The sequence below is a fragment of the Sorex fumeus genome, unplaced genomic scaffold (genome assembly GCF_029834395.1).
Source record: "Sorex fumeus unplaced genomic scaffold, SorFum_2.1 ptg000001l, whole genome shotgun sequence".
Lineage (NCBI taxonomy): Eukaryota > Metazoa > Chordata > Mammalia > Eulipotyphla > Soricidae > Sorex > Sorex fumeus.
Window position 1 is genome coordinate 1,168,588 of NW_026606058.1, and position 20,962 is coordinate 1,189,549.

The 20,962-nt window shown below is 57.7% G+C and overlaps 2 protein-coding genes across 2 annotated transcripts; both read right to left on the bottom strand.

Annotated features, from left to right (window-relative positions):
* Positions 1-8,015: 8,015 nt before the first annotated feature.
* On the bottom strand, positions 8,016-11,196 carry SF3B4 (splicing factor 3b subunit 4). The gene is given in 7 exon segments (XM_056121248.1): positions 8,016-8,323; positions 8,656-8,829; positions 9,834-9,924; positions 9,926-10,041; positions 10,169-10,711; positions 10,802-10,930; positions 11,118-11,196. Coding segments are annotated over 7 exon segments (1,275 nt in total). The 5' UTR covers positions 11,152-11,196; the 3' UTR covers positions 8,016-8,135.
* A 1,319-nt stretch (positions 11,197-12,515) lies between these two features.
* Positions 12,516-20,550, bottom strand: MTMR11 (myotubularin related protein 11). Its single transcript, XM_056112939.1, has 17 exons — positions 20,457-20,550; positions 20,144-20,234; positions 19,714-19,835; positions 19,488-19,548; positions 19,195-19,337; positions 18,110-18,188; positions 17,893-18,019; positions 17,643-17,730; positions 17,432-17,520; positions 17,227-17,351; positions 16,198-16,264; positions 15,936-16,006; positions 15,278-15,444; positions 14,622-14,795; positions 13,860-14,042; positions 13,171-13,464; positions 12,516-12,641 (listed from the first exon to the last, which is right to left on the bottom strand). The coding sequence occupies exons 1-17, from the start codon at positions 20,520-20,522 to the stop codon at positions 12,516-12,518; spliced, it is 2,073 nt and encodes a 690-aa protein (XP_055968914.1). The 5' UTR covers positions 20,523-20,550.
* Between the last annotated feature and the right edge of the window lie 412 nt (positions 20,551-20,962).

Genomic DNA, 20,962 nt, shown 5'->3' on the forward strand with positions numbered 1-20,962 from the left:
TTCTCCTGTCTTTCCCAGCTCGGAATCCCCCCGCCCCCAAACCCAAGAGCCGCATGCGACCCTGGCCAGGAGGGCCAGGAGCCGTGGCCGGCATCTGAGCCCCCGGGTCCAGCCCAGGGGCTCCAGAGCAGCGGCCCCAGGGCCACCAAGCCCGCCAGGTCAGGAGAGAGAAGCACAGATTCGAGGGAGCCGGGCCGGGAGGAGCGCGGCTATTTTTAGCCCCCGAGAGCATCGGCTGGTGCAAAGCGTGAGCGGGAACCGGAGTCGGGGTGGCCGCGGGGGGACGCGGCGCATCTGCAGACGGAGAAGGGGGCTGGGGGGGAGGGGGGCTCGGGAGCTCACGGGGTCCGCACGCGCCCCACGCCCACCCCAGCGCGCGGCACGGGCGTGGGTGACAAGGTCACGAAGCCTCGCCCGAGCAGGAAGGGGGCGGCGATCCCCGGACCCCCGCCCCGGCCGGGGGGCGCCCCCCGAGCCCGGGGAGACCGAGGAGCCACAGCTGCGAGGAGACACGGATGACGGAGTCAGCCGGGGAGGGGGCGGGGGCCGGGGGCGCGGGGGGCCCACCCGCACCCCAGGCCCCGCCCGGCCCCGCCCGGCCCCGCCGCCCCCGCGCCTCCCCTCGCGGGTCCGCGCGCCCGGGCCCCCCCCGCAGCCCCCTCCTCGCCCCCGGGCCCCCCTCGCCGCCCTCCCGCGCCGCGGGTCCTCACGCCCACGTCCCCGCGGACCCCGGATCCGGAGGGAAGGTGAGGCCGCGCTCACCCTCTCCCGCGCCGGCCAAGGTCATCCATCACCCGCGGGGGCGCGGCGAGGCGGGCGGGGGCCCCCCGCACCCCGATCGCGCCGGGGGGACCCAGGGCCGCGCACACATGCACGCGACGCGGACCCGGACACGGACACATACGTGCTCCACGCGTGCGGGGCGCCGGGACCCGCGCGCTCCGGGACCCCCGACCGCCGCCCTCGCCGGAGCGCGCGGGGACCGCCCGGGGGGCGCGGGGGTCTCACCTGGCCCGAGCCCGCGGCGTGGGCTCCGGCGGCGGCGCGGCGGCGTCTGCGCCCGGCCCGCGGCAGCGACACTGCAGACCTGCCCGCGCCGCCCCGCCCCGCCCCGCAGCCTCGCGAGAGACGGGGGAGGGGGGATGCGGGGCGCGCGGCCGCGCCGAGGCGCTGGGGAGGGGGCCCGCGCGGGGCGGGGATCCCGGGAGCGGGGACGCGGGACCAGCGGGGCTGGGCTGGGGGAGCGGAGGTGGGAGGTGGGAGGGGTGGGAGGGGGCGCCCCCCTGGCCTGCCCCCCACCCCACCCCCCAACATTTCCTGGCGTCTCCCAGAAACAGGTGCGGACTGGGCACTTGCGGAAGGAGCCCCCGGCGTGCCCCTGGACTGCCCCCCGGACCCCTCCCCGGACCTGGGGTCTAGGAAGGGCTTCCAGGCCTGATCCTCACACCTGGCCGCGGTCACTGCGCGTTCCTCCTGCTCTTCCTTTGCAGGCGTAGGTCCCCCCACCCCCCGCCCACCCCCCAAGCACATTCCCGTTCGGTCCATTTCGGTGTGTTGTTGTGATGGCCAGGGGACGCCCACATGTGGATACACACCAGACCTGAAAAATAACTTCCCCAGCACACGGGATAAGAACCTTTCACTACTGGGTAGTCCAGCCTGGTGCTTGCTGACTGCTCGGCCTTGATCCCTCCCTTCTTCCTTCCTTCCTTCCTTCCTTCCTTCCTTCCTTCCTTCCCTCCCCCCTCCCTCCCTCCCTCCCTTCCTTTCTTCCCTCCTCCCTTCCTTCCTTCCTTCCTTCCTCCCTTCCTCCCTTTCTTCCTCCCTCCCTTCCTTCCTTCCTTCCTTCCTTCCTTCCTTCCTTCCTTCCTCCCTCCCTCCCTCCCTTTCTCCTTTCTTCCTTCCTTCCTTCCTTCCTCCCTCCCTCCCTTTCTCCTTTCTTCCTTCCTTCCTTCCTTCCTTCCTTCCTTCCCTCCCTCCCTCCCTCCCTTCCTTCCTTCCCTCCTCCCTTCCTTCCTTCCTTCCTTCCTCCCTTCCTCCCTTCCTTCCTTCCTCCCTCCCTTCCTCCCTTCCTTCCTTCCTTCCTTCCTCCCTCCCTCCTTCCTTCCTCCCTCCCTCCCTCCCTTTCTCCTTTTTTCTTCCTTCCTTCCTCCCTTCCTTCCTTCCTTCCTTCCTTCCTTCCTCCCTCCCTCCCTCCCTCCCTTTCTCCTTCCTTCCTTCCTTCCTTCCTTCCTTCCTTCCTTCCTCCCTCCCTTCCTTTTCTTTCTCCTTTTCCCCCCCTTTTTTAAACTACACCAGTGGTGGGCTCAGGGCTTCCTCCTCACGGCAGGCTTGGGGGACCATGAGGGCTGCCAGGGATCAAGCTGGATGGAACTCAGCCAAGCAGGAGCGGCCAGGGCTTAACTCACACCTTACTCTGGCTTCTCCCGGCCGCAAGCTATGGATTCTTCCCTGTACTGTAGACAGGGATATTCTTTTTAATATAGACAGTCAGGCTTGCCAGAGCTGCCACATACAGCTTGCCTTCCAGTCAGCTTCACTCAGTGTGCAGGTGTCCAAGTACTGGCTGAGGCCCTGGAAAGAGCTGACAGGTCCCCAGAGACATCACAAGGGCCCTTGAAGCCTTTTTTTTTTTTTGAAGTAGAACAGATTTTATTCAGAGGCTTTGAGAGAGAGAGAGAGAGAGAGAGAGAGAGAGAGAGAGAGAGAGAGAGAGAGAGAGAGAGAGAGAATAATGCACTCATGGGAGAATGCAGGCTTCTAGGCTTCTCCAAGGGCAGAGAGAGCCCCTACACACACCCCAGCATTAGACATGATAGCAAGAGGGGACATGCAGGGACATGATGCCCAAGCCCAAGTGCTCGGCCATGTGGGCACAAGCAGCACATGGACCTGGGCAACGTATGCGCCGCCCTTGAAGCCTTGAGTCCACCAGGGAGCAGAGCCTGCGTTCACAAACTTAAAAACTCAATCTTGGAAATGGAAAAAAAAAAAAACAACCCACAATTTATTGAAATATAGAAGTCATCACACATAGTATGTTAATTTATCATAAGAAATTTAACTTGGAGTAAAAAGGCTAAAACACTTGCCTAGACATGGCTGGAAGCACACCCGGACTCAGCACCTCCAAGTGTCCCCCTGGCACAAAGAATTGAACCCCTACTACATGAAAATTCATGCCTGCACGGCCAGCACAGGAATCTCTCATGCCCGGTTGGAATTGAATGTGAACATCTAAATGCACAATGGCATGAATGAACGGGACGATTTGTATCTTTAATGGCATTTCGCTGTTTCCAAGGAGGAGCTGTGCCAATGGGTTCAGAAAACTCTTCTTGGCTACAATCTCTTCCCCATCTCTAGACTCTGGAAAGTCTTGCCAAGCTCTGTTTGGCTAGAGCACTTTTTCTTGGATGGTACTTGGAACAGCTATGCTCATGCGGGCCTCAGGGACTCTGTATTTTATTGATAACCCCCGTTTTTTGTTTTTTGATGGGGAGGGGTCACACCTGGCAGTATTCAGGGCTTACTGATGGCTCTGCACTCAGGGATCACTCCTAGTGGGGCTTCGGGGATCATATGCGAGGACAGGGATCAAACCCAGGACAGCCACAGGCAAAGCGAGTGCCCTGCCCACTATTCTGTCTTCAGCCTGATGGCCCCTCTTGAGATCGACAGTATTTAAATCATGTCCTCAATTAGGAGTTAGCCAAGGCCTGCTGGCAGGGAGCCAGTTCTCCTCTGTGACTTTGGACAGTTATTCTGGACTTGCTAAAATAGAAATCTTGTACTCTTAAAAAGAAAGCTGACATGTTCTTTTTTAATTTCTGAGGAAAGATTTCGTTTCTCGTAGAGTGCCAGGGTCCAACGCACCCCACTAACCACTCCTTCCCAGACCCTTGCTGGACCATTAACACTGGGGTTCCCAGGAGCTCAGTCCTGGCTCCTTTCTCCACTTACCCTCCTTTTTGGTCACCCCAGGCAGTCATATGTGTTGGGTATCAACCCTAAGTGCTTTAGGCTTCATCAGTGAGCATCCTGTGAGCATCCCTAATCCCCTGAGTTTATCTTGAACCTTTCCTTTGTGTTTTACACCTCATTGTCACAGTTCCCCAAGTCAACCTTGGTTACTTATAAGTCAAAACTTCCTGGTAATTTTGGGTTTCGTATTTGTAGCGAATTATTTGCTTTTTTTATATCCCCTATAGCCTTTTCGTATTTTACTACAGAGCAATGTTCATTGCTTCAACACAGAAAGACCTTAATACTATGCTCCTAATATCTGGGAGTTGATTGACTGAAATCTATATACTCCTGGGCATAATTACTTGGTCATAATTATTTTACTCAGGTTTCGGTTGCTGTAGTTCCTAACACCCCAAAAGGGAGGTCCCACCGTGGGACTGGGATGGACCCGGGGCGAGTGGCAAAGCTACCCCGGCATCAAAATGGGACATTCTAGAAAGCACGAATGCATGATCTTGATGCAAGCTGTTATGACTTAAGAGACAGGACCCCCGCGGGGATGGACAAGCTGAACTCACCTGAGGACTTAGTCTGGGACTTGTTGTATAGGTCTCGCTTGCTCTCAGAGCCCAGAGAACTAAGTTTTGGGATCTTTATCTCTTACTGTGTTTATCCAGATGACTGCAAGATTGGTAAGAAGCAGAATTGTTTGACAATGCCTCTGATGGAATGTTTTCCCTCTTAAGTCACACGGACATGCAGTCCTACACCTCTGACCCTTCTGATGTTCTACAAGTGAGTATGCTAGCAGCTCTGCATTAAGCGGTCATCTGCACTATCAGGCTGCGGACCCCATCTCTGTCTCTGCTGGGGAGGCCTGGGGAGGGTGGGAGGCAGCTCTCGGCCACGGAATGCACACTCATCGCAGCAGCCCCACACGCTGCTTTGTGAACTCACAATGACCTTATTTTTCAAATTTAATATTTATTTAGACATTATGACCTACAAAGTCATCTGTAATAGAGTTGCATAACTTGAATGCTTGCCAGTAATTCCAAGATGTTTATCTCTACTCTAAGATCAAACTCAAATTTTCCATATATCAATTTGGCATCACCTCGTGAATGTCTCCAATATTTCTGCACTCAGGAATCACTTCTCGAAGAGTTCGGGGACCACATCGGATGCCGAGGACCAAACCCAGGCTGGCTTCATGTAAGGCAAGTACCTGCTGTGCTATTCCAAGCTTCTCAAACTGAACAGATCCAGAAGTAAAATCCTGATCTAGGAATTCCTTAGATCTTCAGCCAAGGTCTGCAGGCCAGAAACCCGGCAGTGATCGATGCTTCCTTCCCTCCTCTCCTCTGCTCTGCCATTCTGATCTGGCCTCTGAAAGATCATCTCTTCTGACTCCTTCTGTCACTGTCTCTCTAGACCAAGACTGGCACCATCTCTTTTCTGGACCACTTCAACAGCTACTTTAACTGGTTTTCCTGATTTCAGTTCATTCCCCTAGGCTTCATTTTCCCCAGAAGTCAAGAGTGACCTTCCAAAAGCAAATCAGGTCTATACAGCCAATCTCCCTGAAGAGAAAGGAGTATCTCCCTGCCTCAGGAAAGAGAGAGAAAGAGGAGAGAGAGAGAGAGAGAGAGAGAGAGAGAGAGAGAGAGAGAGAGAGAGAGAGAGAGAAGTATTTCCTTAGAAATTTATTCACAACATTCAAAAATATCAAATATCTGGAAGCTAAGAGATGGTACAGTGAGTCCCTTGCACACAGCCAACAGCATCCTATATGGTTCTTCTAGCACCGTCAGGAGGATTCCTGAGTGCAGAGACAGAAGTAAGCCCTGAGCACTATCAGGGGTCACTATGAAGCACAAAGCCAGGGTCTTGTTTACTTTTCCTCCTGGAGTTTAGGGAAATTCGGAAGTCAAAAGATGTTTTCAAGAACAGGGGGAGGGGGTGGAGCAATAGCACAGCGGGTAGGGGCATTTGCCTTTTACACAGCCGACTCAAGTTCGATTCCCAGCATCCCATATGGTCCCCCGAGCACCGCCAGGAGTGATTCCTGAGTGCATGAACCAGGAGTAACTTCTGTGCATCGCCGGATGTGACCCAAAAAAGCAAAAATAAATACATAAAAAAGAACAGGGTGAGAGGAAGGAAAGAGCCCAACAGCGGGCTCATGCTGTGTACAAAGGCCCTGGTTCAACCCACCACAGCCCGGGCAACCCTGGGTCTGAGCAGGTATAGGTTCCTGGAACATCACCAGCTATAGCCCCAAAAAAACAAAATCCTGAGATAACAGGGTTAAAAGAAGGCATGAGGTCCTTTGGTTTCATTTACTCAATTTTAGAAGAGATTTTAATGTGATGGAAATCAGATTTGGAGGACAAAAAAAAAACAACCTGGAAATAAATAAGAAGTGGAGGCTTAGGGCTCCTACTGTTTAAATGTTTGTGTAATTATTTAAGACCCGTATATGGTTCCAAGGAAAATCACATTAGCAGAGACTGCTCTGGTAGAGAAGGTTCAGGGGGTCTCAGCACACTTTGTTGGGCCATACCCAGAGGTGCTCAGGGCTTACTCCTGCCTCTGCACTCAGGGCTCGCTCACGGCAGGGCTCAGGGGTCATCTGTGGGCTGGGAATCAAACAAGTGTCTTACCTGCTGTACTAATATTGCTCCAAGTCCAGGAGCCCAGAATATGATCCCAGGTATCCCGTGGAAGCGCTACTGGAACGAACACGGAGCACCCTTGCTAAGTATCCCCCACACCAACGACACTGTGGCCCCAAATCAAAAAAACATAAACATGGGGGCGGAGCAGTAGTTGAGTGGGCAGGGCACTTTCCTTGCACACGGCCAACCCAGGTTTGATTCCCAGCATCCTATATGGTCCCCTGAGCACCGCCAGGATAATTCCTAATGCAAAGCCAAATTCCTGTCCATCGCCGGGTGTGACGACACCCCCCCCCCCAAAAAAAATAAAATAAACATGGTACACTCAGGACTGGCCCTGAATTGCAGGACCCCCAGCCTCCACCGGGGGCAGCCTGGCAGCCCCAGCCCTAGTTCCTGCTGGCACAGCCACATCGCATCACTGGAGTGCCTACGCCCCACAAACATCCGTATGCTTTAAGAAACTTCTTCCACAGCCCTCACTCTACCAGTCTCATCAAGTCCCATCAGATTCAGTCTCTGGGGCCAGAAAACAGTACAGCCGGGTAGTGCTCTTGCCTTGAATGTGGCTGACCCAGGTTCAACCCCTGACAACCCACATAGTCCCTGAACCACCGCCGAAGGCGTAGAGCCAGAAGCAAGCTCTGAGCATCGCCAAGTGCGGCCCCCCAAAATGAAAACAAAAACCCCTAAAACAAACCACGCACCTCAGGGTCCCATTCTGTAGACCCCAGCACCTATCAGGGGGCTGCACTGCAGGTGAGCCCACACAGCTCCGGTGCTACACCTTCTCGCCTACAGACCCCAACATCCCTCAGGAATTTTTCAGTCCTCCCTCTAAGGTAGGGTCACCAACGTCTCCAGCCCCGAGAAACACGTCTCCAGTACACTGTTATTAGGAACGACAAAGAAAACTTCCTATCAGTCCCTATCTCCAACTGCGTCTTCAATTCCCGGACAGTGAACCTTCAGCTCACAACAAATAAAAACAACATACAGAACAACAACTATCCTCAGCAGACCGGCGACGGCAACAGAAAATTGAACAAGCGTTTGAATGAATGCTGGCTACTAGACTGGGAAGAGAATAGCAAGGGTGGAATGTTCCGTTTCTCTCCGTCCTGTCTCGCGCCTTTCCTCTGCCTCTGCCGTCCTGACTTCCCCTTCTCCTTCCCAACAGGGATGTCTTCTCTTTCCAGTAACCGACAGCTCTGACGAGGGGGAAAGAACGAAGTTATTCTGCCAAGGAAAATACCACAAGAATTAAACAAAGAGTCTAGTTTTATTTTCTTTGCGCATTTGCTAAAATGCTTAGGAGCAACATAGAAAAAAAAAAAGAACGGAGGTAAGGATTACACTTAAAAAAAATAAAAATAAAACCCAAAAAGAATGACCTCAGAGGGATTAGTGCCTTAGCCCCAGGGGGCACCAGCAGCTCTGATTGGTCCAAAGGGTTGGAAAGATACTGGGAGGAACAACGAGAGATTACTGAGGGAGAGGGCCTCGAAGCGGGCCACGAGGGGGCACAGGGGGACGGGGAGTGGGTCTGGGTGGCGGCAGAGGGCCCCGCTGGTAGCCGTAGGGCGGGGGTCTCGGAGGGCCCGTGTATCCATGAGGCGGCATCAGCGGAGGAGGCCCACGCATTCCATGTGGTGGCATGGGACCTGGATGACCTGCGGAGACAGGGGACGACTCGGTGAATTTAAGAACCGGAGAGTGGAGCCTGAGACAGCACAGAGGCCAGGCACTGGTCTGTGAAGCTGGCCTTGGCTCGATGCCCAGTCCCCAAGCCCAGCCCGGTCAGGAGTGATCCGCAAACACGGTGGGGTGTGGACCCACCCGCTTCCCTGCCAAACAGGAGGTAGCCGATGTCCGAGAATGGAGGGAGTGGACAGAACGGTGGAGGGAGGAAAACATTAATAAGCAGAAAAAAGCGCAGAGATAAGGGCTGAGACAAAGGAAGGCGGAACCACGCGAGGCCAAGGGCGGTGGTCAGTCTACGCACCCATGGGAGAGCCGAACGGGGGGCCCCGGGGGGGCATGCCCATGGGAGGAGGGCCAGGATGAGGCATTCCAGGCGGCGGGCGGGGCGGCGGCTGTCCCCCGGAGCCAGGGGGCCCTGGGTGCGGATGTCCTAAGCCATGAGGGCCATGGTGGGCCAGCTGCATCTGAGACATTCCTGTGGGGAAAAGAGCCAGGGAAATCACAAGGGCAGAGACAGGCAGCATAAAGGGGCGAGAACAGAGAAAAACGTCACGTCACAAAAGGCACGCAGGAGACAGACAGGGTTACGCGCTCCTATCTGCGACCCGGCAGGTCCCAGCAACCGACCACCCAACCAACTCTTGGGTCACGTCACGTGCTCAGTCCCTGCTACGGGCACTGTGACACGTTGCTAAGGCAAGTGACAGGTGGGACGGCCGTGCTGACAGCAAGCAGGGGAGCAGCCGATCGGCCTGCATGCGGATCGAATTTGGGAAGATGAACGAGGATTTTTCAGGTGGAAAAGAGAGCAAAAGTAAATACCCCGTACAGTCCAGTGTTTTATAGAAGTCCTGTGAGGAAAAGGCTGTGGCGTATGTCTTGAATGCACAAGAACTGGGTTCAAACCCCAACACAGGGTATGTGTGTGTGTGTGTGCGTGTGTGTGTTGGGGGGAGGGGGTGCTTTCTGATCACTCTGTGAAAGCGACTAAAGTGGAGAAAGCCAGCCTTAGAGCCCGGGAATCACTACTGTAAATGAAGTGAGAAATGACAGGACATCGAGGCTCAGAAGTGGGGTACTAGCAATCGAGCTAGCAGCAGCCGCTATATACTGCGTGAAAGGCCACCAGGAGTGATCCTGAGCCCGGAGCCCGGCCCACGGGCACGCTGGCCGTGCTCCCAAACCGCAAAACTCATCAGCAGCAACAAAATGGGCCGGAGAGAAACCTCAACTGGCGGAACACGTACTTCGACAGGGGAGACGCCTGGGTTCGGTCCCACACACCACTCACACGGTGAGAAGGACCTGGGCGCTGCCTGGCCAGAAACCAACCCAGCCAGCAACAAAGGTCGGGTGGCACAGGAGGTGGTTGTTCGGGCGGCCGAGAGCAGCGGAGGGCATGCTTCCCTGTGGGAAGAACACCCCCCCACCACCACCAACCAAGCCCAGCCCACCCCCCTTTTCCTGGCAAGTACCCACCTGGATGCGGCATCCCCCCGGGGGGGAACGGGTGCGGATGCGAGTGGCCGTGTCCGGGATGCCCGGCCCCGGGGGTGCCAGCCGAGGGGGGGGCCGTGTCCTCCGGCCCCAGGTGGCATCGGAGGCGGGGGCATGGCCGGGGGGATGCCAGGTGGAAGTGCTCCGGGAGGCGGCACCGGGGGTGGGAAGGAGCCAGGGGGCGGCATGCCTGCAAGGGAAGCGGAGCAGGTGCAGAGTCTGGTCCAGCCTGGCCATCGCCGGCGACTCTGACACCCCTGCCCCCCCTGTGCCAGCCCCGTCTCCCAGGCCCTCTGCAACATGCCATTCGTTCGTACCCGGCGGCGGGAGCCCGGACCCCAGCGAGGACACCACGGGGTTGGGGGCCGAGGGCGGCGGGGGCGCGTCGGCGAAGAGCTGGTGCGGGCGGTCGGCCTGGGAGAGCGGGTTCTGGGCGGCCAGCAGGCGCTCGGCCGCCGAGCCGTGCCGCTCGCCCTTGGAGTCCTTCTTGAAGGCGTAGGACACGGTGATGGGGCGGTTGCAGAGGTACTGGCCGTTCATGGCCTCGATGGCCGCGTCCGAGGCGTCGAAGGAGGCGAAGTTGATGAAGGCGTAGCCCTTGGAGTTGCCCGTGTCCGGGTCGCGCATGATCTTGGGCGTCTGCAGGATGACCCCGAAGGCGCTGAAGGTGTCGTAGAGCAGCTTCTCGTCGATCTCGGGGTCCAGGTTGCCGATGAAGATGTTGGCGCCCACGTCCAGGTTCTTGTTGTGCGCCGAGGCCTTGTTGACGCGGATGGGCTTGCCGTAGAGCTTGATCATGTTCATGATCTTGATGGCGTAGTCGGCGTCCTCCTCGCTCAGGAACTCCACGAAGCCGTAGCCTGGCACGGGGGGGGGGGGCGCGCACGTGACCCCCGAGGCCCACCCCCGCGGCCCCCGCCCCCCGCGGGCGCGCCCACCCGCCCGCTCACCCTGGTGCTGCCCGGTCACGCGGTCCTTGGGCATGTGCGTGTTGACCACCGGGCCCGCCTGCAGGAACAGCTCCCAGAGCAGCGGCTCGCTGACCTTCTCGTCCAGGCCCCCCACGTACACGGTGGCATCTGGGGGGCGCGGGGCGCGGGGCGCGGGTCACGCGCGGGGCCGGGGACGCGCCGCCGCCGCCGCCGCCGGGGGAAGCCCCGAGCCCGCCCGCCCGCCCGCCCGCGCCGGGCTCAGCGCGTCGCCCCGTCCCCGCCCCCCGTTCCCGCGGGGCCCACCCGGGGCCCACCCGGGGCCCGCTCCGGTCACCCTGGTTCCGCTCCGAGATGGGTCCCGCCGCCATGGCTCGAGCGCTCCCGCCGGCCCGGGCCAGGCGCTCCGCCCTCTGGCTGGCCCCCGGGCGCGGCTTCCGCTTCCGGGGCGCGGGCCGGAGGGCGGGGTAGAGGCGGCCGGGCCGGAAGCGGCCGCGCCGCCATCTTGGGCGCCATCTTGAGCGCGGGCTCGGGGTCCGCGGGGCGACGCGGGTGGGGCACTCGGAGCCCAGACGCGGGCGGGGGCGGGAGGCGCCCGGAGCGGGTCCGAGCGGAAGACGAGGGTTCCCGAAACCTCCCTCGCGCCGCCCGCGCCGGCCGCCGGCGGAGACCGGAAGCGGAAGGGAGAGCGCGCCCGGGCCGCCCGGGAATTGGCGGAGCGACGTCGTCGCCCGGCGCGGGGGGCGCTTTCCTCCGGGGCCCCCCACCCGCCGTCCCCACCCCGAGGGGCCGGTTCCTGACCAGAAACGCGCCAGCCGGGGCTTAAATAACGTGCTTTAATCGGCGTCTTCGGTAGAAACGTCGTCACACAAACAAGCTTGGAAGAGGCTCCCTCAGCCGCTGAGGGGGCGGGGGGCGGGGAGGCCCGAAGGGTGATTAAGCCCCCCCAGCGGAGGAGACGCGGCTGGGAGCTGCCGTCCGTTTTTTTTTTTTTTTTTTAAGACTAACGAAGAGCGTCTCTGATCTCAGAGGATGTCCAGAAGCCGCGAAATTACCCCAAAAGGCGAGATGTGTCTTGTGGTAATTCTGTGGTAATTCTGGTCATTCTCTGGTCATTCTGTGGTAACCCTCAGAGAACCGTGTGTGCTGAGTGACTTCCAGCACTTTGCAGCCCTCAAGCAGTGTTGTTCGTCCGGGGGTCGTTCTTGGCCACGGCGAAATACTGGGGTCCCGGGGTGGCACACGGATGCTCCCCCCAGGAAAAATCTTGCTTCGCACCGGTGCGGGGTTGCGGGGCGCGCCTGGTGATGCTCCGGGCTTGTTCCCGGCTCTGTGCTTAGGGGTCGTGCCTGGCAGCCAGCCAGGGCCAGCTGCTCGCGGGACGAGTGCCTGGCCGGGCCGACGGGCTCGGTCATGGGCATCCACCAGGCCACGGTCAAGTGTGAGGCACCGACTGCGAACCCCAGGACCGGCTCCGGGCACCAGCAGCCCCTTGCCCGCCCCGCCCTGGCTCCTGCACCCGAATCCCAGGAAGCGCGTCTGGAGGCGCCAGACAGGCGTGGAAGACTCGGATGCCCTCGCCTCAGCGAGCGAGAGAGACAGCGTGAAGGGACGAGCACGGGGAAGACTCGGATGTCCTCCGCCTCAGCGAGCGAAAGAGACAGCGTGAAGGGACGAGCACCGAGGACGACGGAGCCCCGAGCCCCGAAGATCCGCCCCAGGATCGGCCACGCTTTCAGCAGGGCCAGGAGAGGGCAGGGTCGGGCTCCTCTGTCACTCTCGGTGCCCACTTCTTTAGTAGCTCTTCAAGACGGGTGAGCTCCTCCCGGAGGACAGAGACGGTGGATGCCAAGAGGCCAGTCTGCACGGGGAAGGGCGATGGGAAGAAGCGGACCAGAGTAACGGGACGCCAGCTCGGCTATTGCAAGCCACTCCCTTTGCCGCCTCCCACTTTTTCTCCTCCTGCTCTGCCCTAGGTTTTTTGTTTTTTTTGGGGGGGGGGTCACACCCAGCAATGCACAGGGGTCACTCCTGATTCATGCACTCAGGAATTACTCCTGGCGGTGCTCAGGGGACCATATGGGATGCTGGGAATCGAACCCGGGTTGGCCGCGTGCAAGGCAAACGCCCTCCCTGCTGTGCTGTTGCTCCAGCCCCTGCCCTAGGTTTTGATAGAAGCTAAGAGTAGCGTTTCCCACACCCTCCCCCACTCCCTTATTCTGTCTCTCTGCCTCTCTCTCCCCTGGCCCCTCCCACCAAACCCACCTTGATGCTGACGGGAATGTCCCTTCACTTCCCAGTCCTCCAGCCCTTACCTTGTTTCACCTGAAATCTGGCCCTGTGGCCATGCCACTGCCCCCACTCACACCTTCCGCGCTGCCCCTTCTCACCTGGCCCTCCGGCCTTCCCCGCAGGTAGCAGCGTCTCCAGAGCCTAATCTGGGGTCCCAGACATCCAGGCAGCAGCAGCCCCTCTGGCAGAGGGCAAGCACCCCAGTGGGAGGGGAATCCCCACTCCTGGTCGGCCAGGCTTTCCGAGGACACTGCGGGTCGAGGGAGCCAACGCGAAGAGACTGCGAGCAAGGACGGACTGTTTCTCCAGGGGCAGAGCTGGTTCAAGGGGGCCAGAGACCCCCTAGAAAAGAGCCACACGGAACTGGGGGTTCCAGGAGCCATGAAGCTTGGCTAAGGAGAAAATGGGAAGCAAATGACATTTCTCAAACCCAGGTCAGGAAGGAAAGGGAGCAGCCAGCAGCACGTCAAGGCTCTGCAGGCATCCCCTGAGAGTCTGTTTCCTTTCGCTGGGCTTCAAGCTGGGACGCAGAATGGATTAAAACGGGTTTTCGGGAGCCTTGTCAAATGTCCATGGCAGATAAGAAAAACCGTGCACAGAAAAGGAGTCCAAAAGTTGCCCTCTGACATGCTAGGGTTTCTCCCTTCCAGGGTCATCATGATCAGGGACAGGCCTGGCAGAGTAGGGTAGCTTTTCCTGGGCACACGGGTTCTGTCTGTCCCTTTCTCTCTATTGTACGGGAAGTGCCCCTGTGAAACAGAAAATTTAGGAAGGTCGGGTACCTCACCTGCTGTCTGGGGAGCCAGGAGTCTGGGTGGTGTTGTGGGTTATACCCAGGATTATGAAATTGTAGAATCTGTTTGTCGTTGTAGCGTAATCTCCAGTCCCAGACTGACAGCTGTGGGTTACCAGAGATCCCGGCTGGAAACTGGGCGTACCCAGGGGTGTAGACTGGTGTATAGGAGTTGAACTGGACAGAGGGAGCAGGAAGAAGGATGGTCAAACAAAAATACAACCTCTCGCTCCAAGTCTAGAGGGAAGTGATGGCCAGGGTGTCTTTTTCCAGGAATGAGATGTAGGGTGAAGGTCTGAGAATGAGCACCCACCTCAGCCCCCCGCAGATGTCCCTTCTCAGTAATGCACCCTGGGGGAGGGGGTAGCAGGGTGAGAAGCCAAGTCCAGAGTGGACATGCAAGACCTGAGAGAGGTTCAAAGGGCAGGGGAGGGGCTGGAGCAATAGCACAGCGGGTAGGGCGTTTGCCTTGTACGCGGCTGACCTGAGTTCGATTCCCAGCATCCCCTATGGTCCCCTGAGCACCGCCAGGAGTGATTCCTGAGTGCAGAGCCAGGAATGACCCCTGTGCATTGCCGGGTGTGACCCAAAAAGCAAAAAAAGGGGGGGGCAGGGGACCTGGGGTTGAGCCCCAGCACCCTATGATGCTGCAGTGCTGTTGAGTTCCAGCCTCAAACATGAGCTGGGAGTGGTCCCAGAGCTCTGATGGCCCAACATGCCCCCTCCACCCCTTGCAAAAACATGGAGGTGACTCACCTGCCCACTGTGCTTTCCACGCTCCCAGGGAGTGTCCCTTAAGAATGTGAGAGTGTCAGGAACCCTCACACTGTCATGAAGAGCAAGAAGGAAGAACTCAGAGAATTCAAACTCAGCTGGAAACTGCTGGAGGAGCTGCCAGACGCAGTCCAGGAAGAGGAGAAACACTGGGGCCTGAGAGAGACAGAATGGTCGGGGGCTGTGGGGACTGAGGGGTAAGACCAGATGGAGAGGGGTCCACAGGAGAACAGCAAGGAGGCGCTCATGGAACCCTGAGTTGATGGCAGAAAGGGGGGCTTGCCTCCAGGGGTCTCCGTGCAAGCTCAGCCGAATCTCAGGTCCTTCTAAACTGATTGATATATGAGTGAATTCGACTGTATTTTTATCGATTGATTGGTTTTGGTTTTGGGGACACACCTGGTAGTGCTCAGGGCTTACTCCCTGTTCTGTGTACTCGGATTACGCCTGGCAAGTGTTTAGGGGAGCATACGGGGTGCCAGGGATTGAACTTGGGTTAGCAGCACGCAAGGCAGGTGCCCCACTGACTGTCCTATTGCTCTGGTATCTACATACTTGTTTTTCAACCCCTTTACTTCTTGGGGAATATAGCCAAGACGCCACCGCCGACAACAAAAACCAAAGCAAAACGTTCTCACCTCTCCACTGGCCGCATTTCCACCAAGTCGGGTCAAGAAGGGATGTCCAGCCACCACCCACTCCCGCTGCACTAGGGTTTGGAAACCAAGCAGAGTCCTGGCTTCAGGGGCTAAGAGCAGCTGGACCAGTGAAGAGAGGAGCCCATTGAAATCTCGATCGCTGCGCTCTGGGCCATAAAGAGAAGGGACAAAGGACAGGCCAAGAAACCAGGGCAGGAACGAAGGAGAAAGGGGGACAGGGCGAGAGGTGAGAGGCGCAGGGAGAAAAGTTGGGGGTCAGGTTGAAGGGCAGAGAGAAATGAAGAGAAAACAAAGACCTTGAGTGATTCACGGCTCGGGCTCCACCTGGCCCGGGCACATACCCCGTTCAGTGCAGAGACAACATCGCCTCAAACCAGCTCCCCTGTCCTCAAGCCCCAGCCCAGCCTGTGCGTGGAAGGAGGGGAACAGAGGACAAATAATCCTGTCACTTGGGATCCCAAGTTGAGTGAGGAAGGGCAGGTAGTTCTAAAGGACGAGAGAAAGCTCACAGGTCGTTCTCAGTGAGTGAGGCGGGGACCACTACTCATGGGGAACAGGTTTGGGGTTCTCTAAGGAGTCCAGTCAGGTGTGCAAGGGCAAAGGCAAGGAACGGAGTGGGCGGACCCCAGATACTCACCTTGAAGCACCACAGAGCGAACCCTGACTGTCACTAATACGGAAATGTCACTGGCCTTCCGGAGACAAGACCTAGAAAGGGTGGTGAGGCGTGATCATTGCTGGGCAGAAAGGAGAGGATGAAGTGTGGAGAGAGGCCCGCCCCCTTTCCTGAGGAGCAGCCCTCAATTCTTGGGAACCATGAAGGAGAGCCCAAGAAAAGTCTTCAAGGAGTCCAAGGTCACAGGCCCGAGAGGGTTCAACGATGAATCAAGAGGGAGTACCTGACCAGGTCCAGCCATCGTGTTCCTTCCAGAGCTGAGAGCCATTTCTTCTCAGCTACCGATGATTCTGGGAGCAAGCAGAGGGGTCAGACGCACAAACTGATCAGGAGAAAGAATTGGGGTTCAGGGTCTATCTTCTGAAGGGTTAAGAATGCGTTGGGTGGGGCTGGAGTGATAGCACAGTGGGTAGGGCATTTGCCTTGCACGTGGTCGGCCCAGGTTCAATTCCCAGCATCCCATAGGGTCCCCTGAGCACCGCCAGGAGTAATTCCTGAGTGCATGAGCCAGGAGTAACCCCTGTGCATCGGCAGGTGTGACCCAAAAAGAAAAAAACGGATCGGGTGCTAGTTGACTAGGAATTGGACGGCCACATACATGATCATGAATTTTCGAAAACCAATGAGTGAGGTTTGTATAAGACTGTAACTGTAATGAAACTCTGAATCATGCATGTAAAGTGGGTAAAGGGTGACTTTATGGCAGGAGACTATGTAAGAACTTTAAGTCTTGGGGCCGGAGCGATAGCACAATGGGTAGGGCGTTTGCCTTGCACGTGGCCGACCCAGGTTCAATCCCCAGCATCCCATATGGTCCCCCAGCACCGCCAGGAGTAATCCCTGAGCATTGCTCGGTGGACCCAAAAAGCAAAAAAAAAAAAAAAAAAACACTTAAAAAATCTGTTGAGGGGGCTGAAGCCATAGCACAGCGGGTAAGGCATTTGCCTTGCAAGAGGCTGACCTGGGTTCGATTCCCAGCATCCCATATGGCCCCCCGAGCACTGCCAGGGGTGATTCCTGAGTGCATGAGCCAGGAGTAACCCCTGTGCATCGCTGGGTGTGACCCAAAAAGAAAAAAGAAAGTCTGTTGCAGTAAGGAAGAGAGGAAATAAGTGTGTCTATGGAAAATGTGAGTTGAGGAAAACTAAGGGCTCTGGGTCCAAAAGGATGACTTTTAGAGCAGGCAAAAGGTAAACGAGCCATAATCGGAGCAGACGTGGGGAGGGGGTGAGGGACTGAAGGTCATTCTCACCAGGTAGACACAAGGACCTCAGCTGCAAGTGGGCAAGATGGACATCTGCGAGACTGGGTAGCTCGTCCACTGTGTCCACCAGGACGACATCTGTGTGCCCCGCCTGGAGCATGGCCTCCACTGCTCTGGAGGGGAGGGTCACCAAGTAAGGGCCCGAGTCCTATGTGAGCAGCAAACTCTTGTTTCACTCCCAAACCTCCCTCACCTGACATCATCCTTGTTAGGGTCACTTGCTGAACAGAAGCCACCACAGCGGAGAAGGTCACTGCCTCCAGGGTGATGCCAGGACAGGCGCTGCCAGGGAAAGCAGCAGAAGGGCCAGCGTGGGGCAGCACTCTCGCACTGTCCTCGTGGGGCGGGCCCCGGCCTCCCGTGACCCTCTGGCTCCCCACTGGGATTCCCACCCTCACACTGACCGGTCCACGGCCATCACAGAAGTGGCCAAATGCTCTCCTGACTTCACTGTCCAGGATTCTTTTTGGAACCCAGAAGTATTGGGGGAGGCTGTGGAACAGAGAGTGGGTCCTGCTCAAGAGCAAAGCTGGGAGATGAGGGAGCTGGGGGAGGGGATCGGTTCAAGGAGAGTCGGATTCGGAGGGTCTTGGGCAAGGGGGAAGCTGTGGACGTGCCCGAGACTGGATCTGAGAGGACACAAGGAGTGACCACCTGGTAGCAACGTCGAACCTCTCGTTGACAGCGCTGACCCTCCAGCTGCTGGCCCGCAATTTTTCCCGCTCCGTCTCCCAGTCTTCTGCTGTCTCCAGGAGGGGCACAGGCTTCTGGGAACTCTGGCCTGGAGCAGGCAGGAGGGGCAGGGACAGCCTCTTACTCCTCTGTCTTCACAGCCGCTGCCACCCTGAGCCCTGCAGAGGCCCTCGCTCACCAGCCTGGCTGGGACTCGGGCCCGGATACTGTCGGCCTTGACTGTTCTGAGCTTGGGCTCGGACAATGGCCACGGCCACCTGTGAGGGAAAGGACGTCTTTTGCTTTGGTTTCACTGAACTGAAAAGGCCACCTGTCATTCCCCTCTTTGCTGGCTGAGACCAACTGAGAACCCTGAACACCGATGCAGGGAGCTTCGTGAAGGCCTGGGGCCAGGAGGCACATCAGGGGCCAGAGGACCTTCATTCTGGGAGGCTTCTTGGGAATCTTCTCATTTCTCCGTTTGCTTTTGAAAGGGACTCGCTTCTGTGCTGGTGCTCATAATGGGTGGAATCCTTATTCCCATTAAGCTGCCATTTATTGCAACCTTGGGGCCTGAGCTAGAGGTCTGAAGGGAGGGTGGGTGTTTGCCTTGCATGGGGTCACCAGGATCCCATAGGACCAGATCTGACCAGTCCCCAAGCACTGCCAAGAGTGATCTGGAAGAGCCGGGAGGAATCCCCGAGTATCACCAGGTATGACCCAAAAGACAAAAATAATATTATTAATAATAAATCATATAATATTATAAAATTATATTTTATATAATATTTATATTATAAAATATTATAAAAATATAGATTATATTATAAAATTATAGAATATTATAAGATATTATAAAATAAAATATTAATAATAATAAAGGGCGTTCGCCTTGCACGCGGCCAACCTTGCCGACTGGAGTTTGATTCCTCCGCCCCTGTCCGAGAGCCCGGCAAGCTACCGAGAGTATCGCGCCTGCACAGCAGAGCCTAGCAAGCTCCCCATGGCGTATTCGATATGCCAAACACAGTAACAACAAGTCTCACAATGGAGACGTTATTGGACCCGCTTGAACAAATCGATGAACAACGGGATGACAGTGCTACAATAATAAATAATTTTTGTGTCCTTTTGGCCACTCCTTGGAGGGACTGCAAGGTGGGAGGAGGGGTAGAGAGAAGGGAGAACTGTCAGGTAAAGGGTTCCTGGTCCTGAGGTCCAGGTAAGGGGAGGACGTCTCCCTGAGTGGTGTGGGGGTGAGGTTGGGTGCAGGGGGACTCTTACCTGAAATGCCTGGGGCTCCAGCCCTCCAGTCTCAAAACCAACTCTGAGCAGCCGGAAGTCTCGGCCGTGGATCAAAATCTCCTCGGGTATGAATTTAAGCAGGGACCCCGGATGGAGGAGCTGGACTCGGGATGGGCCCCTCACTGAAGCCAAGAGGCAGAGAGAAGTGGAAGCCCCATCAGGTCCCTGCACGAGAAAGTCTGCCTGCCCAGCCCAGCCTGTCCTGGGGAGTCTGAGAACAGAGAAAGGGGAGGCCCCCACAGCCTCCAGGGCCCAGGCCAGCCCACACTTACCAGCCTCTAACTGCCCGATGTTGACCAGCGAAAAGGCGTACTCACTGCTCAGCGGGGTGTCCTAGAGGAAGCCACACTTCTGAACATCTGCACTTTCTGCCTTCCCTGTTTCAGTAGCCCCAAACCTGCTACCGGCAGTGCTCACTGAGTCTTCCAGATCTTCCCAGGCCTGGCCCCCTCTGCCTTTCCCTACCTGCTGTTCTTCCCTGGACTCTGGGCCTCTCACCTGACCCCGCTGCCATCCATAGGGCTGGAAGATGACCCGGAAGTTGGTACAGATCAGGACTCCAGGCAGTTCAGGTTCTAGCCCCTTCCTCAGTCCTGGGGCCCGTGCCAGGACCTGCTCCCCTGGGGGGAGGAAGGGAAGGGGACCGTGACTGCCGGTGCTGCCCGCCCAGCATCCCCCAGAGGGGAGAGCCCAGCCGGGTCCTGTAACAGTACCTAGCTCATAGGAGGCATTCACACAGTCACAGGACAGGGACATGGCAAAAAGGGACACTGCCAAGAAAGCAGAGAGCAGCTAGATCCAAGCTCCCAGAGCAGAGGAGAGGAAGCGCCAAGCTGTCTGGCAGGAGCAGGAAACCTGTGCCTCGGCCAGGCCGTGGGGAAGGCCGAGGTTGCAAGGGGTCTGCAGAGCCGTGGGAAGACCTGATTACCTGGGAGGCATCCAGAGACCACGCATGTGCCCGGCAGATGAGTCCCTGGCTCTGGCATCCCGTGCCCCTGGACAGACTTTAGTCCAGAGAGCTGAGAAGGGCAGATGGTTAATCCCAGGGCACCCTGGAACCACGCTGGGATTCCTGGGTGGGGTGGGGGTTACTGAGACTGAGCGGTAGGGAGCTCAGGACAGGCCGGCAGGAAGTGGCGGGAAGGGCTGGTTAATGGATAATGAGACGATGAACTTGAGACTGGGACAGACAGACCCAGCTCCGTGGGCACCCCCCTCCCCACCACCAGGTCTCTCCTTACCCCCATCTCTGGCTCCTCCTTCTGGGGGGCAATGTTGAAACTCTGGGCCCGGCACCCCCACCACATTTCTCTGGCTCCATCCGAGGAAAGAGCTGCGGGGGGGGGGGGGGGGCACTGACACGTCCTGGAGGATGCCCGAGTCCCTGGCACAGGTGGACTCTCGCAGCCAGAGAGAGATGCCAGGAGAGGTGCAGGGGGACGCAGTACCAGGGGGCTCTCGAGGGCCACAAGTGGGGTCTTCAGGAAGGCGTGTCCTCCCCGGCTGGGGCAGGAAGAGGCTCCAGGAAACTTGGGCGACTCAAGCCTCGGGGAGGGAGGCCCGGCCCCTTAAAGGAGAACACACGCAAGACGTGGATGGGCGAGGACCAGCAGAAGGGGGAGACCCAGCTTCCTTCTCACACCCTATCCCGATCCTACCCTCTTCGGGGCCGGTTGGCACCGACTATTACATTGGAACCCCGTGAATTCCTTCTCTGGATGGCTGATCTGTGGGAAGATTTTTTTTT

Bases quoted from the DNA above. Each gene is read 5' to 3' on its own strand.
- MTMR11 (XM_056112939.1), bottom strand. From the start codon at position 20,522: ATGTGGTGGGGGTGCCGGGCCCAGAGTTTCAACATTGCCCCCCAGAAG. The intron at 20,235-20,456 runs GTAAGGAGAGAC...TGCCCTTCTCAG, and splicing joins AGGAGGAGCCAGAGATGGGG to CTCTCTGGACTAAAGTCTGT. The intron at 19,836-20,143 runs GTAATCAGGTCT...TCCTCCCCCCAG, and splicing joins GGTCTCTGGATGCCTCCCAG to GGGAGCAGGTCCTGGCACGG.